Genomic DNA, 14207 nt, shown 5'->3' with positions numbered 1-14207 from the left:
TTGGCCAGGCTGGTCTTGAACTCCTGACCTCAAGTGATCCGCCACCTCAGCCTCCCAAAGTGCTGGGATTACAGGCGTGAGCCACCGCGCCCAGTCATGACAACTTTTAAATCCTACTATTAAAATGTTATGTGTAACTTTGTTTGCTAAACAAATGCCATGTTTGCCATTTTTAAATAAAATCTAGAAAAATAACAGAAAAACTGGAATGAGAACTATTTTATTTGACCTCTTATAGACCAAAAAAAAAAATTTCACCCAAATTTTCAGTCTTCATTCTTATTATTTTGTACCTCCGCCTCTAAGACCTTGCTGCATAACATACTCAAAGAACTTAGTAAAAAGAAAATTTGGAGCTGAATTTGAAGAGTTAAAGTATCTGTTTTCCAAATAAAAACAACCTAAAACATCAGTCAAAAGTCATCATTTTCTAGGGTTCACATCTCCCTTTTTATATAGGTAAGTTAATTCTCAAAATGTTGAGAATTTTATTAAAAACTGTAATTTTACAGAGTACAGGGCTACTTATTTTCAAGTACTTGCCTACCATGTGAATGGTTTTGGAGATTAAAAAAAGACCTGGTTTTGAATCATGGCTCTGCCATTAACTAGCTATGTATCCCTGTACAAAATTCTTAATCCATTTCTTCAAAATAAAATACCACCTACCTTGCAGTGTTGTGACAATATGTAAAGCACCTCCCAGAGAGCTTTTCACATAAGAGTTGTTCATTAAATAGGAGCTATAGTTGTTATTATAATAATTAGCTGTCATGTTTGCCAATATCTACTTATTAACTCACTCAACTATTTTCTTTTCAGTTGCCTTATACTTAATTTCTTTTTCCTGGCTTGCAAAACATTTTGAGATATGCTGGATCAATGTTACACAATGTCTTTTGTATTAAAAACCTCATTGAATTGTCCTAAGACGAACTAAAAAGATGGAAAGGGCAGGCAGGCAGTTCTTAAGCCACAAGTCAACATTTACTGAACCACTCATGTGATGGTAGCTCTCCATTTTAGAGATAAAGAAACTGAGACCCAAAGAAATAAAGAGTCCTGTCCTAGTTCACAAATGAATTATAACTGAACAAGCCAGAGTCTACCAATCTTGACTCCAAACCCGAGGCTCTTTCCAGTATAAAGTAAAATAAAAATTTTAAATACTGGTCAGACACGGTGGCTCACGCCTGTAATTCCAGCACTTTGGGAAGCCGAGGCAGATGGATCGCCTGCGGTCTGGAGTTCGAGACCAGCCTGGCCAACATGGTGAAACCCCGTCTCTGCTAAAAATACAAAAATTAACCGGCCATGGTGGCATGCGCCTGTAATCCCAGCTACTTGGGAGGCTGAGGCAGGAGAATCGCTTGAACCTGGGAGGCAGAGATTGCAGTGAGCAGAGATCGCACCATTGCACTCCCACCTGGGCAACAGGGCATGACTCTGTCTCAAAAAAAAAAAATTCTAAATACCAATTCTCCTTTAAAAAAAAGTCCAGGGATCTGAGCTTAAAACACACTGATACACTGAGAAACCAGGAGTGTTTCCATTTCAAACAATGTTGAATATTAACCTTAACCTGAGCCTCCAATTCAGGCAGCTTTAATTTTTTTTCTAAATCATGTCCATGGCCTAGCATGACTTGGCAAATAAGCAATTTTTTTTTCTCTCCAATAAACCCTTTCTCCAACCACTGAAAACAACAAAGGAAAAACCAACATTCTTCCTAGAGTTAATTTTAAAATACTTCGATTTCACACACAGGTAATACCTACTCGTAAATGCTGGCTTAGAAACAGGAGTGAACAGGTCCTCTTCCCGCTTACTAGGCCCATGCATAGCTGTTTTCTTCCCCACTAAGGCTGCTTCATTAAAATGTAAACGTCAAAACCACATAGATCAATACGTGGATGTGAAAGATCCAGAGCCTATGAGATGTTAATACAAACACCACTACCTGGCCCTTTTGAAAGCCTCAATTATGGAAAGTGGGATTGTTTAAGAGCCTTCATTACAGTTTCATAGATTAAAATACCATTCTCTCCATTGGCATTAGGTTGTGAGTGGGCTTTTTTTTTTTTCCTTCTTTTTCTAACGTTGAATATGTATACATCATTGCCCACCACCAGGAGGGGATTCCTATAACAAGGCAGAGAGGGTGGCAGGCTCCCGAGGACTGGAGAAGGCCAAGACCGGCGGCGCTGCGCGCAGAGAGCTTTGGGGCCTCCGTTGTTGCACCCCTCACCCAAAGAACTTAGCTCGGGTGCCGGGAGGGTCGCTGCGCGAAACCTGCCCGCGGGGCTGCGTGCCAGCCCCCACCTGCGCACCCAAGCCCTCAAGCCCAAAGGGAAAGCGCCGGGGCCTCCTTAAAACCCAGCGCACTCGAAGCGCAGTCTGCTGCGCAGCGGCTCGCACGGAAACCGGGTGAAAAGAAAGGGGGGCCGGCGAACCCTAAAATTAGCGTTCCGGAAGCAGCGGCCCGGCACGGCCGCGCGGAGACAGCGTCCTCCGCCCGGGCGACAGCGCGAGCGCTCTCCCCCGGGCGCGCGGCCCCTCTGCGCCCTTCCTGGGCACGCGGGCCAGGAGCACGACCAGCTCAATAGGAAGGAAGGGCTCCCCCCGGAAACGGGATCGGGGAACACGTGTAGCCTCCGGAGACCTAAGGGTCCATTGCTCCTCCCCCAAATGCGGCAGAACATTTAAGGAGCCTCCGAATTTAAAACCCCAGAATCCTCCAGAATGCTTGTTGTTGAACTTAAAATTTGGTTGGCTCATTTTTCAGTGAGCCTTTTCCTTTTTTGAGTTTTTATTTAAATCGGTTTCTCTCTTCCCCCATCCCCCCCCCCAACAGAATTAGTGTTGGGAGGTGAGGGGGAGGTAAGGAGTGGAGGCTGATGGAGTGGGGGTAGTTTACATCCCAACATTTCTCTGCAAGATAAACAGTTCTGAAGGTCAGCGACGGCTCCCCATGGAGCGCTCCTAAAAAGATTAATGTTCATTAAAGGATTCTCCGTCAGCGTTTACCTTGAGAACCCAAACTGTTTTAAGTCCCAAGTATTTCAGATATTCCAATTCTAATAATGTATTGAAAACCTGTATATTCATTATTAACTATTGTGAACACCCCCAAAATAAAATTATCAAAAATCTAGGAGCTAGTCTAAGGAAATCTGTGAAAGCTGTGTTACTCAGCCAAGATTAAATGAAGAATGCAAAAATAGAGTTATATTTAGTACTACAAAAATGGAAAGCTGAATGACACAATATTTGGAAACTAGAAGCTAGTCATTTTTTAAAGTCATCATATTTATTATATAACTAGAATGTTAATATAGGCACGGTAATTTTAAACTAGTCATTAATACAAACTAAATATGTCTGTGGAGTGACATCGCATCCCTAGGATCCTTTAGCCTTTAGCCCTCTCTTAGCCATCCTTCTGCAGTCCGCCCCTTACCTTTATTTTCAGAATCTTTCATTCTCTGCTTCCTCCCTCTGGAAAGTCCGTCTGATTCTGCAACCCTGACTTTTGATTTGTCATTCACAGTCAGCGGTCTCGGGGGCGAAGTCTCTCAACGGAGGAGCACTCGGGCTATGATAATTGCATGCAAGTCGGTGTGCGGGGTTATAATTTTGCTTATACTGGAGCGGAAAGGATGGGGATGAAGGCAGACGTAAACACAAATTCCAAAACATGGCATGGAACCGGATCTGGAGCCGAGGTTTGCCTTTCCTTCCCTCAGGATAGGGAACCAACTGTTTAGCGCCTCCTCATCTCTGAATTGAAAGGGGAGTGTCTGTGTCATGCACCAGGTTTATTTTCAGATGGTAAGTCAGCTTTGGAGGAGGATTAAGAGCCCTGTACTTTCATTCATTCATTCAACATTTATTTTACCTCTCTGTGGACCAGGCTGTATGCTAAGTACTGGGGATACAACAATGCACAGGACCAGCCCTCGGTCCTCAAGCTGCTCACAGGCGTTATAGTACAGAGGCATACAGTGCAATATAATGGCCTGTGTCTGCTGCATGGACACAAGTTATTGAACCCATTTCACCCAGGCCTAAGTTGATACTCAAGGAGGCTTTAGTGACTGGTTGTAAGCCACTGAGTGGCAGACTAGGAATAGGCATGAGGATACCAAACCATAAGACCCCTCTGTTGGAGAGTAAGGAGGATTCAAGTAAATCTTTCAGTCATTCAGTTCACTTACTCTAAATCATTTCACAGCTCAGATTCATTCATTCATTCCTTCAATCATTTATTCAACACATGGTTATTTGTGCCAGGCACTATTCCACCTGTTAGGGTTTCAGGTCCCTGCCTTCTTGGCTATTGCACTCTGGTGCAAGGATTCAGACAGGTAATGTAGACATATAATAAATGGCAATAAATGTTGTGAAGAAAAATGAAACATGGTAATGAAGTAACAGGGGTGCCATTTTAGGTAGGGTGGCCAAGGGAGGTGCCATTTTACTTGTTTTATGGAAAATGGGTAAGAGTCATCACAGTCTCTTCCAAACGGCTTCACTCAGAAACTGTTCTTTAAGTTCTGAACCCTCCCAATCTCCTCTGCTTCATGCATACTCACTGATGGATGGTGTTTATTCCCCATGATACAGATTGGTAAACTGGTAGCCAGAAAGACTAACTGACTCAAATACATAACGAAATTGGAAGAAGAGCAACAGAAAGGAATACATCTTCCTGTTACTCTCATCCTCAGAAATTACTGAGTTAAATGCAATATTGATATTAAAAATTTACGGGACTAGGCATTAAAAGGGTTGAAGACCTATCTCTACCATCTCTACCTTTTATTAACTGAGTAGTGTAGGGCAAGTGACAGAACCTCTCTGGCATGAGTTTTCTCATCTGTAAAGTGGGAATAATCATAGCTGTCCTATATATGTACTGGGTTGTTCATATCATTAAAAGGGAGAACAGAATTTTGTAAACAAAACACTAAATAAATGTAGGGTATAATTACCAACTGCTTGGGCACATTTAAGAGGACTAATTGTCAGTGTTCACCTGTTCATTACTGCAACCCGAGAGTCAAATATAGCTATAATGTGAGAGCTCTCATGGCTATTAGGGGGCCTTGAGTTGACTTCTCGTTGCCACAACTGGAAGACTCCCTGAAAGCTTTGGGAACTTTAAGTATTTGTTTTTGGTTCCATCTTTCCTTGGCAGTGGATAATATCTTTCTGCTGTCTTTGACAACTTAAGACCAATAAGGAGAATCTGCTTTCATTATAACTCCTTACCAGCCACCAAATGAGACACTGGCTAAACCACATCAGAGAAACTGACATCTTTATCTCCAAGGACCAAGTCCAGGATAGCCAAAATGTGCCCAAGAGGAGCACTTTGGGGGACTGAGAAGGTGAGGGAGTAGGTGGTGAGAAGCCATCATTCATGCACTCTTTTATTCAATAATATTCATGGTACCAGCACTTCTGTGAACACTAGGAATGACACAGTGCTGAACAAAACATTCTCTGTCCTCAGGAGCCTGTGGTCTCAGGTCAAGAGGCTTCCACTAGATATGCCAATTTACCAAAGTAGGCAAAAAAACGCCAAGGCGTGGGTTGGAATAGTAGGGCAAAAGCTCCAAAGCAAAAGAGGACTGGGAGAGGTGGCTGATGCCTGTAATCCCAGCACTTTAGGAGGCCAAGGTGGTAGGATTGCTTGAGGTCAGGAGTTCAAAACCAGCCTGGGCAACATAGTGAGACCCTGTCTCTACGAAAAAAATTTTTTAGTTTGCTGGGCATGATGGCATGAGCCTGTGGTCCAGCTACTTGGGAGGCTGAGATGGGAGGATGCTTGAGTCTGGGAGGTCAAGGCTGCAGTGAGCCATGGGCAACAGAGCAAGAAAGACCCTGGGTGACAGACCAGACTGTGTCTCAAAAAATAAATAAAATAAAGCGTAAGAGAATGGATTCAAACATGGGCCCTGCCATGTACCAGCCCCTGGAATATAAGCTGAGACAAGCTGCTGCACCTCTCTTAAGTTTCCATTTTCTGATCTGCAGGATGGAGGCGATAATGGTACCCATCTCCCACAGCTGGGTGAGGCTCAAACAAGTTAATACGTTTAAGGTTCATAGCACAAAGCCTGACACATAAGGGCTCCATAAATGCTGTAAGATGAGTAGTATTACCTTGTAACTGGGTCAAGTTTACTCCCCTAAGCTTCAGTTTCCTCATAAAATATGGAAAATAATAACTAGTTTGTAGGATTATTGTGAGAATTACATATGAAGAAGAATATGAAGTCGTTGGCATAAAGGAATAAAGGAATAACCAATCACCAACCACCCTCACTCCAGGCCCTTTTTAAAATTTTTTTTATTTTTAATTTTTGTGGGTACATAGTAGGTATATATATTTATGAGGTACATGAGAAATTTTGATACAGGCATGCCACGTGTAATAATCACATCATGGAATATGGAGTATCCATCCCCTCAAGCATTTATCCTTTGTGTTACAAACAATCCAATTATACTCTTTCAGTTATTTTAACATGTACAATTAAATCATTATTGACTGTAGTCACCTTGTTGTGCTATCAAATACTAGGTCTTATTCATTCTTTCTAACTATTCCAGGCCCTTTTTAATAAAGAAGGCTCCCCAAACCAAAATTTTAAAAAGACCAATGCTAGGAGTAGAAAGGAAGTAGAAGAAGGGAAGGAAGACACCCATTTATATTGCAAAAGGAAGTAATAATGTTTTCAAAAGTGTAGTCATTTCTAGGGGTATTTGCATTGTACCTAACATTGTATTTTGAAAAGTTTCAAACACACCAAAAAGTTGAAAGAATTATTCAGTGGCCCCATATCCAAGTACATTTGGGTATATTTGCTTCATCACATGTGTCTGTTTCTCTATCCAACTTTAATTGATCTTTTTTCTCCTTAAGTTGAAAGAGGTTTGAAGGCCTCATCAAATATGAAGAGCTTTTATTTTCCCTCCTGATGCAGTATTTCCAGAAGCACAGGCCTCCTGATTCTGTGGCTATTCCAAGCAGAGCTGGGTGAACTCTCAGAAGTCTTGTCATGTCACACAGTAAATCTCAAGGCCACACCCAGTTAAGGACAAGGATGGAGTCTAGAGCTTTCCACAACAAGGCAATATCTCTGTCAGACCCCAAGCTTCAGATAAACTGGTACTGAGGATGATTAGAAACAGCCGCTAATGGACAAGATGCTCTATCTCAAAAACTGGGTTTAGGAAAAGCTTCAGGCAGGCTCCGCTGGCCACTAAGTCCCTTGACAACCCTGCACATCCTTGCCTTGTTAGATGCCACTCTGAGTCACTAAACCAGTGACTCATGCTCAGCAAGCGAGGCCATCTTGAGAGCTAAACTGAAGGGAATTTTCAAGAACAACGAGTGAAACCCTGAATTGAAAGGGAATAAGGCTTTTTATTGTCCGAGCAAAACAAAAATGAAAGGAAAAAAAACACTGCTGTCATACTGTGGATTAAACTTTCCCAGCTGCAAATTTTACTCTGAGGAAACACTGGGCACCAAAAAAAAATAAGTAAATTAAAAAAAAAAAAAAAAGCTTTTACATGCCCTTGGAATTTTTGAGGCATTTTAATTCTTGATTAGTTGATAGGTAAGCAGAGACCTAGAACACATGTCCCAAATTAGGCAGATGAAATGATCTTTCAATGACTTGTCTAGAGCTTCTGCTTGCTTAGTCATTCATTCCCAAAGAGTGGCTTTACCTGCAACCCCACACTCGGTCTTCCTGCACCCAGCCAAGCTTCTGTCTGGCTTGCTCAAAGCACCCAAATGGCCAGAAAAGAGGTGAGAAGAAAAAAGAAAATGTGCTTACTGCGGGGAGGGGGTAGATGTTTAGGATTAGGGCTAGCCACAGAGAAGAGGGCAGCATGGGTTATATGGAGTACCTACTATATGCCAAGCTATTTTCTTATCATCATCATCATACATTTGTTGAGAACTTACTATCTGGCAAGCATTGTCTTTAATGCAAGGACTCAGAGCAGACCTCCAGGTTTGAATCCCAGCTTACTAGTTGTATAACTTTGGAAATGTTACTGAACCTCTCTCTGCTTCAGTTTTTCTTATGTGTAAAATGAAAGCTGTAAAACAGGATTATTATAAGAATAAAATAAAATCATACACAATCTTTAAGACAGTGGCTGGCACATAATGTGACAAAAGCAATGCACACGTTAACTCTTGCCATTCGTTTTATTAGATGAGAAAAACGAGGCAGAGAGGCAAGAAGACTTGCCAAAGGAGACACATAGCTAAACATAGCAAAGTCCAGAATCGTCATGTCATTTATTTCTCACACAGTCCTGTGAGGGAAATGGGAAGGAAAGGAGAGTAGCTTCACCTGCAACACCACACTCGGTCTTCCTTTTATTGGTAAGAGTTTGGAAACCCAAGACGGTCTAGTAATTTACACGTCACAAGTTGGCAAGTAGGAGAGTTGAGATTTAAACCCACATTTGCTGACTGTAAAACCCTTGCTCATCCTACTAGGTCAGTGGTTCTCAACCTTTAGCATGTGTCAGAATTACTGCAGAGTTTATTAAAACACATTTCCAGGTCCCAGCCTCCTATCCCTCCCCATCCTCCCATCCTCCCACCCCTCAGTTTGTGATTTGGTAGCTCTGAGAGGGGGCCTAGAATTTGCATTTCTAACAAGATCCTGAGTGATGTTGATGCTGCTGGTCTCATGCTGCTGGTCTAGAAACCAAGCTTGGAGAACCACGGCTCTCTACAATCATGCACCTGTATGCAGAACAGGTGGTAGGAGGAGAGCCAGAGCCACAGACCCAAAGATTGTGGGTCAGTAAGGTTTTCCCACTCTGACAAAGTGTTGGTTACTTCCCATAGCCTGGCTAATAAACCTTGTATTTACACAGCCCTTTCATTTTTATGGTCTCATTTGATCTCTCTAATATCCTTAGGAATAGGCTAGGTAGGGATCATGACCTCCATTCAATGTGGCTTGTTTTTAGGGACATATGGCTAGACAATGGCAGTGAGAGAATAAACCACTGATCAACGTGACAGAAATTCTGTCCTTTTCTCCAAGTAAATTGTTCTGGAAAATACTATCTACTGATGGACAATGACTCTAGTTCCAACCTGTGTCTTCCCAGAGAATACCATAGCTCAGGAAAGGGCTCCTCGCCCGCCACAGGGTTTAGAGGAAGGAATTTCTGGTGGGAGGAACTCAAGGCCGGTTATCTACCATAATTTCAAGGGCTAGAGAAGTCTACTGCTCATAAAATGCTTTCCTCATTTGCTCCCTTTTCTGTAACCTACAAACTTTGATATTTGAGTAAAATGGTTTTCTGGAATGGATGGAAGCATTTGGAGGGTTAATTTCAATTCAGCACAGCTTGTTCATTTAGAACTACTGGCATAATTAAGTATATTTTTAAAAGTTGTTTAGACCTCTAAACCAACAAATAATTCATATCCAGAATATTTAAAGAATTCCTAAAATGGATAAGAAAAAAAAAAAAAAAAACCAAGTTAAAGAAATGAGAAAGACATCAATAGGCCTTTCACAAAGGTTCACACAAGAATGGCCAATATTCATGTGAAAAGATACTCAGCTTCATTATTCGTCAAGAAAATTCAATATAAAACAACATGGAATACCATTTCATACCCATCAAATTAGCAAGCATTTAAAAGTCTGACCATATTCAGTAAGGAATCAGGGAGCTTATACACAGTTGGCAGAAACTGAATTCGCACAAATATACAAAGGTCAACTTGGCAATAGCTCTCAAAATCAAAAATATATATATACAGTTTGATGCAGTAATTGTCCCTTTAGATAGTTATGCTAAACTTTTAGTGACAAATGTTCAGAGTGTAAATTTCAGAGTCATTCTCTTTGGAAATATATAAAAATGGAAGGAATCTTTCATTCCAGACATATTTATTGAATGTCTGCTATGTTCAGGACACAGTATTAGGATGAAAAGATGACAGAAATCCTTAGAAGCTATGTTCCTTCACCCCTGCAGCCTCCTGATGAAAAAGAAGAAGGTGGCAGAAAGAAGGACCTTCTGGTTGACGCAGAAGGGTTAACTGCCCCAAAAAAGCCTCCAGCTGTGGTTGCTTCCTAGAGGGCACTGAACTTTTAACCGTATTTTGAGTGTGATCATATGGTTGACAATCTAGACTAAGCATTAATCTAGACTAACAGCAGTCTGGACTATTATGAAACTCTACACTATTATTAGTCTATACTAACAATAGTATACGAATAGTAGTCTAGATTTTCAGCCATATTAATATTATGGTTTTCTAATAATTTCTAGACTTTTCTAGGTTTTCTAGACTTTTCTAGGTTTTCTAGACTATTTTCTAAGAATAGTCTACATTTTCAACCATATTAATATTAGGTTTTGTTTTATTAATATGAATACATATAATAGTAAACCTAATATTAATAAAAATAACCAGCCCTTTGTGAACCTCTATGTACCAGAAGTGCATTTAATCATCACAGTTACATGACATAGGAATTGTCATCCTCATTCTTTAGATAATATATAACTCCATTTTTGAAAGACTAAGGACATTGTCTAATATCACACAGCTTATTAATGTGCCATTTATGAGTGGCAGATTCAAATAATAGCCTGTCTGACATCAAAGCATATGATTCTAGATGCCCAAAGTGATGTTAACATCATCATAAGAAATTCAGGTTAACTTTAAAAAATCAAATAAAATTGAAATATAGATTTCTTTTATTGTATAATATTTATTCATTTTACTTCCCTCTTCTATGAGTATAGCTATTGAAACATGTTTTTTCATGTATGGAGGGAGATGTGGCAGAAAGGATGTTGTATAGACAGGCCTGAATCTGCCACTCACCAGTCACATGACCTCCAGCATATCACTTGGTATCTCTTGCTTCACCTTCCTTTATATATAAAATGGGGGAAATACATAACATCTGCCCTCTCTCCTTCCAGGGGTATTGTCAAGATCTAAACAAAAGCCTGTAGTTGAACTATTCTTTAAGATGTCAAGTATCATGTAACATTAGATATTAGAATGGCTTTATACCCAGGGCTTATGAGGAAAGGGGAAGATAGATAGTAGAGGAATGTAGTGAGCAGCCAAGATCCTATCTAAGAAAAGAGAGGTGTGGGATGGCAATGAGCCCTGGGAAGCTGTGAGTAAACGCTAGGTCAGGAACACAGAAGCAGAGATGGTTTTTTAGGCACTACAGATCTGGTTTTAAAAATTATAAAACTAATGCAGGAACAGAAAACCAAACACCAGTTGTTCTCACTTATAAGTGGGAGCTGAACAATGAGAACACATGGACACAGGGAGGGAACCAACACACACTGGGGCCCGTGGTGGTGAGGGCAGGGGAGGGAGAGCATCAGGAAGAATAGCTAATGCATGCTGGGCTTAATACCTAAGTGAAGGGTTGATAGGTGCAGCAAACCACCTTGGCACACCTTTACCTATGTAACAAACCTGAACATCCTGTATGTGTATCCCAGAACAAATATTTTAAAAATTAAAATAAAAATTATAAGACTAGAACACTTATTCTAACCCAAGTTACTACAGTGGCAATATTCATTTATTCCTCTTTTGTAAGCATTCACACAACATCTGGAATAACACTATGCATGTAATTATCACTCAAGGGATACTTGTTGCAATCATCGATTTCATTTAAGCTCATGATAAGAAGTGGTCAGCCTTCCGCCCTATTTAGTTTCAGCAATAGTTCTTTTTGTTTGTTTGAGACAGAATCTCACTCTGTGACCCAGGCTGGAGTGCAGTGGTGCAATCTCAGCTCACTGCAGCCTCTGCCTCTTGGGTTCAAGCGATTTTCCTGCCTCAGCCTCCCAGGTAGCTGGGACTACAGGTGTACGCCACCACACCCAGCTAATTTTTGTATTTTTAGTAGAGACGGGGTTTCACCACCATGGCCAGGCTGGTCTCGAACTCCTGACCTTAAGTGATCTGTCCGCCTCGCCTCCCAAAGTGCTGGGATTACAGGATTGAGCCACCGCGCCCGGCCTCAGCAATAGTTCTTGATGACAGTACAGAACGAATTTTATTGGTGCACTGACTTAAAAAAAGTAGGAACACATACTTGGAAGCCGGCAAGATGACAATGACAAGCTGCAGAGTCTCCCTAACAACCACCAATAGAAAAGCTTGTTTTTAATGCAATAAATAAATATTTGAAAGATAATTATTGCTGGTCATTTTCAAATTTATTTTTATAACGCTAACTAGGTACTAACACTTTGTAACTACTAACTCGTTTAATTCATTAATTTATTTAATCCTCAAAACACCAGGAGTGGGTGAGGTGACTATATCGATGGCAGGGTCCTGGTGCAGTCTGGCTCTGCCCTGCATCTGGTCGGCCATTTTAGAAATAAGGCATGTCAACCCCTCAGAGGAAGGATCCTCAGACGATGGAAACAGACAAAAAGGACAAGACAAGACACATTTATAAGCAGTATCTACACAGTACCAAGCCCTGCACTTAGCCTGGTGGGGGATGCAAAGATGAAATGGATGAGAATGTGGAATCTTTAATACCAGATGAACAGTGACAAACGCTCTACAGGTGACGAAATGCTAAAGGAGGGGTTACAGGTGGCAGGAACCCCAAAGATTTCAGGGAAGAGACTACATTTGTGCTAGTCTTGGCAGGAGGGTAGGAATCCGGCAGGCTGAGATGCGGGCATGGACACTGCAAACAGAGAAAAGCCGGGAACCAGCAGATCAGGTCACTTCCCTGCTTAGCACACTTCAGTGTTTTTTCCCAGCTCATGTTGAATAAAATCTGAACTCCTCCTCATGTTCTGCCCAGACCTCATCCGGGCCCTGCATCCCTCACTTTCCCCTTGCTCAGTTCAGGCACTCTGGGAACCTTTTCACTTGCTATTCTCTATTACTTGGCTCCACGCTGGAGTAACTCCTCGTCAGTCCTCGGGTCTCCGCTAACTTGCAGTGCCTCGGAGAGGCCTTCCCAGTCCGCCTGCCAAGGAAACTCGGGCCCCCTGCCTTTTTTCCTCTCTCAGCAGACTATCTGATTTCCTCCAAGCACACATAGCAATGTGTACCGGGCTTTCTCTGTTTTGCGTGTGTAATGTCTGTCTTCCTCTCTCGAAGCAGTTCCACAAGCCCTTGCCCATCGTGTTCTCCTCCGATCAAGGCAGATGGAGGGGCTCGATAAAAATTGTGGAATGAATGAATGGAGTGACTCAGTGATTGGCTGTGAGTTGAGGCCCTGGCGAGGACAGGACTGAGTGTGCTAGGAAATAGTTTATCGCGGCGAGAGCTTCGAGATCACCGCAGGCAGGTAGAAAGGAGGTGGGTACAGGGCAGGAGGACCTTAAAGGGACCCTCGGGTTCGGATTCATTCCCCCAAAGGGCACTGCATTGCAGGCGCCAGGCCAGGTGCAGGGGCGGGGACAAGCTAACCTCAGTGAGGCTGTGTCGCCGCGCCACCGTGGCTTCCCTGTGTCCAGAGCCAAAGCAACGAGCAGGGGCTAGGGAAAAGGAGACTGTGCCGAGACAAAACCCTGCGCTTCCCCAGTGGTGCGCTTCCCCAGCGGTCCCCGTCCCCGCGGCGAAGGGTCGGGTTCGGGGGTCGCCTAGGCATCCAGGCTCCCGGGGCCGAGAACGCGGCCCGAGAGACCGCCGGGGACCGCCCCGCCGCCGCGGCGCCCCTGCCTCAGGGTAACAGGTCCCGACCGGCCGCGCCCACACTCACCCTGCCCCGCCTGGCGAGCTGAGCGCGGCCTCCACAGCCGCCGGGTAGCCTTCCACGGCCGCTGCAAGGAAAACAGCTTCCGGCTCTTCTGGCCTCCCTTCTCAGTGGCGCCCATCGGTGCGCCGCGCCCTCCCCCGCCGCCGCCGCCCGAGCCGAGCGCCACCGCTCGCCGCCGCCGCCGCCGCGCGTCTGCCAGGTGCCGGGCCGCTGCCGGGAGACGCGCGCCGGGGGCGGAGCTTAGGGCCTGGAGCCGTGGCTGGCGCGGACCGGGGAGGCGTCCCCGCCCGGCCCACACGGCGGCGCCTGGCGCCCGAGGCGTGGGGGTGAGCGCTGGCCCGCGCCCCTCACTCGGGAGGCACAGTTAGCACCCTTAATTAATACAGAAGTCCTTGGGGGCGCTCACCAATTTTATCTCCC

General features: G+C 43.5%; 1 protein-coding gene across 2 annotated transcripts in view; it reads right to left on the bottom strand.

The window, feature by feature from the left end:
* Nucleotides 1-13993, bottom strand: part of DNAJC6 (DnaJ heat shock protein family (Hsp40) member C6) — a 157482-nt gene extending 143489 nt beyond the window's left edge. Inside the window, exon 1 of one of the 2 annotated variants that reach the window (XM_050758981.1) lies at nt 13791-13993. In XM_050758981.1, the coding sequence (XP_050614938.1) occupies nt 13791-13905 (115 nt within the window). In that variant the 5' untranslated portion in view covers nt 13906-13993. Of the gene's footprint in view, nt 1-3460; nt 4653-13790 lie in introns of those variants that run through there. The other variant, XM_050759071.1, reaches the window with a different exon arrangement.
* Between the last annotated feature and the right edge of the window lie 214 nt (nt 13994-14207).

This window comes from Macaca thibetana, chromosome 1 (assembly GCF_024542745.1).
Source record: "Macaca thibetana thibetana isolate TM-01 chromosome 1, ASM2454274v1, whole genome shotgun sequence".
NCBI classification, from domain to species: domain Eukaryota; kingdom Metazoa; phylum Chordata; class Mammalia; order Primates; family Cercopithecidae; genus Macaca; species Macaca thibetana.
Note: the sequence above shows the minus strand (reverse complement) of the source record. Positions and strands in the feature narration are given on the sequence as shown.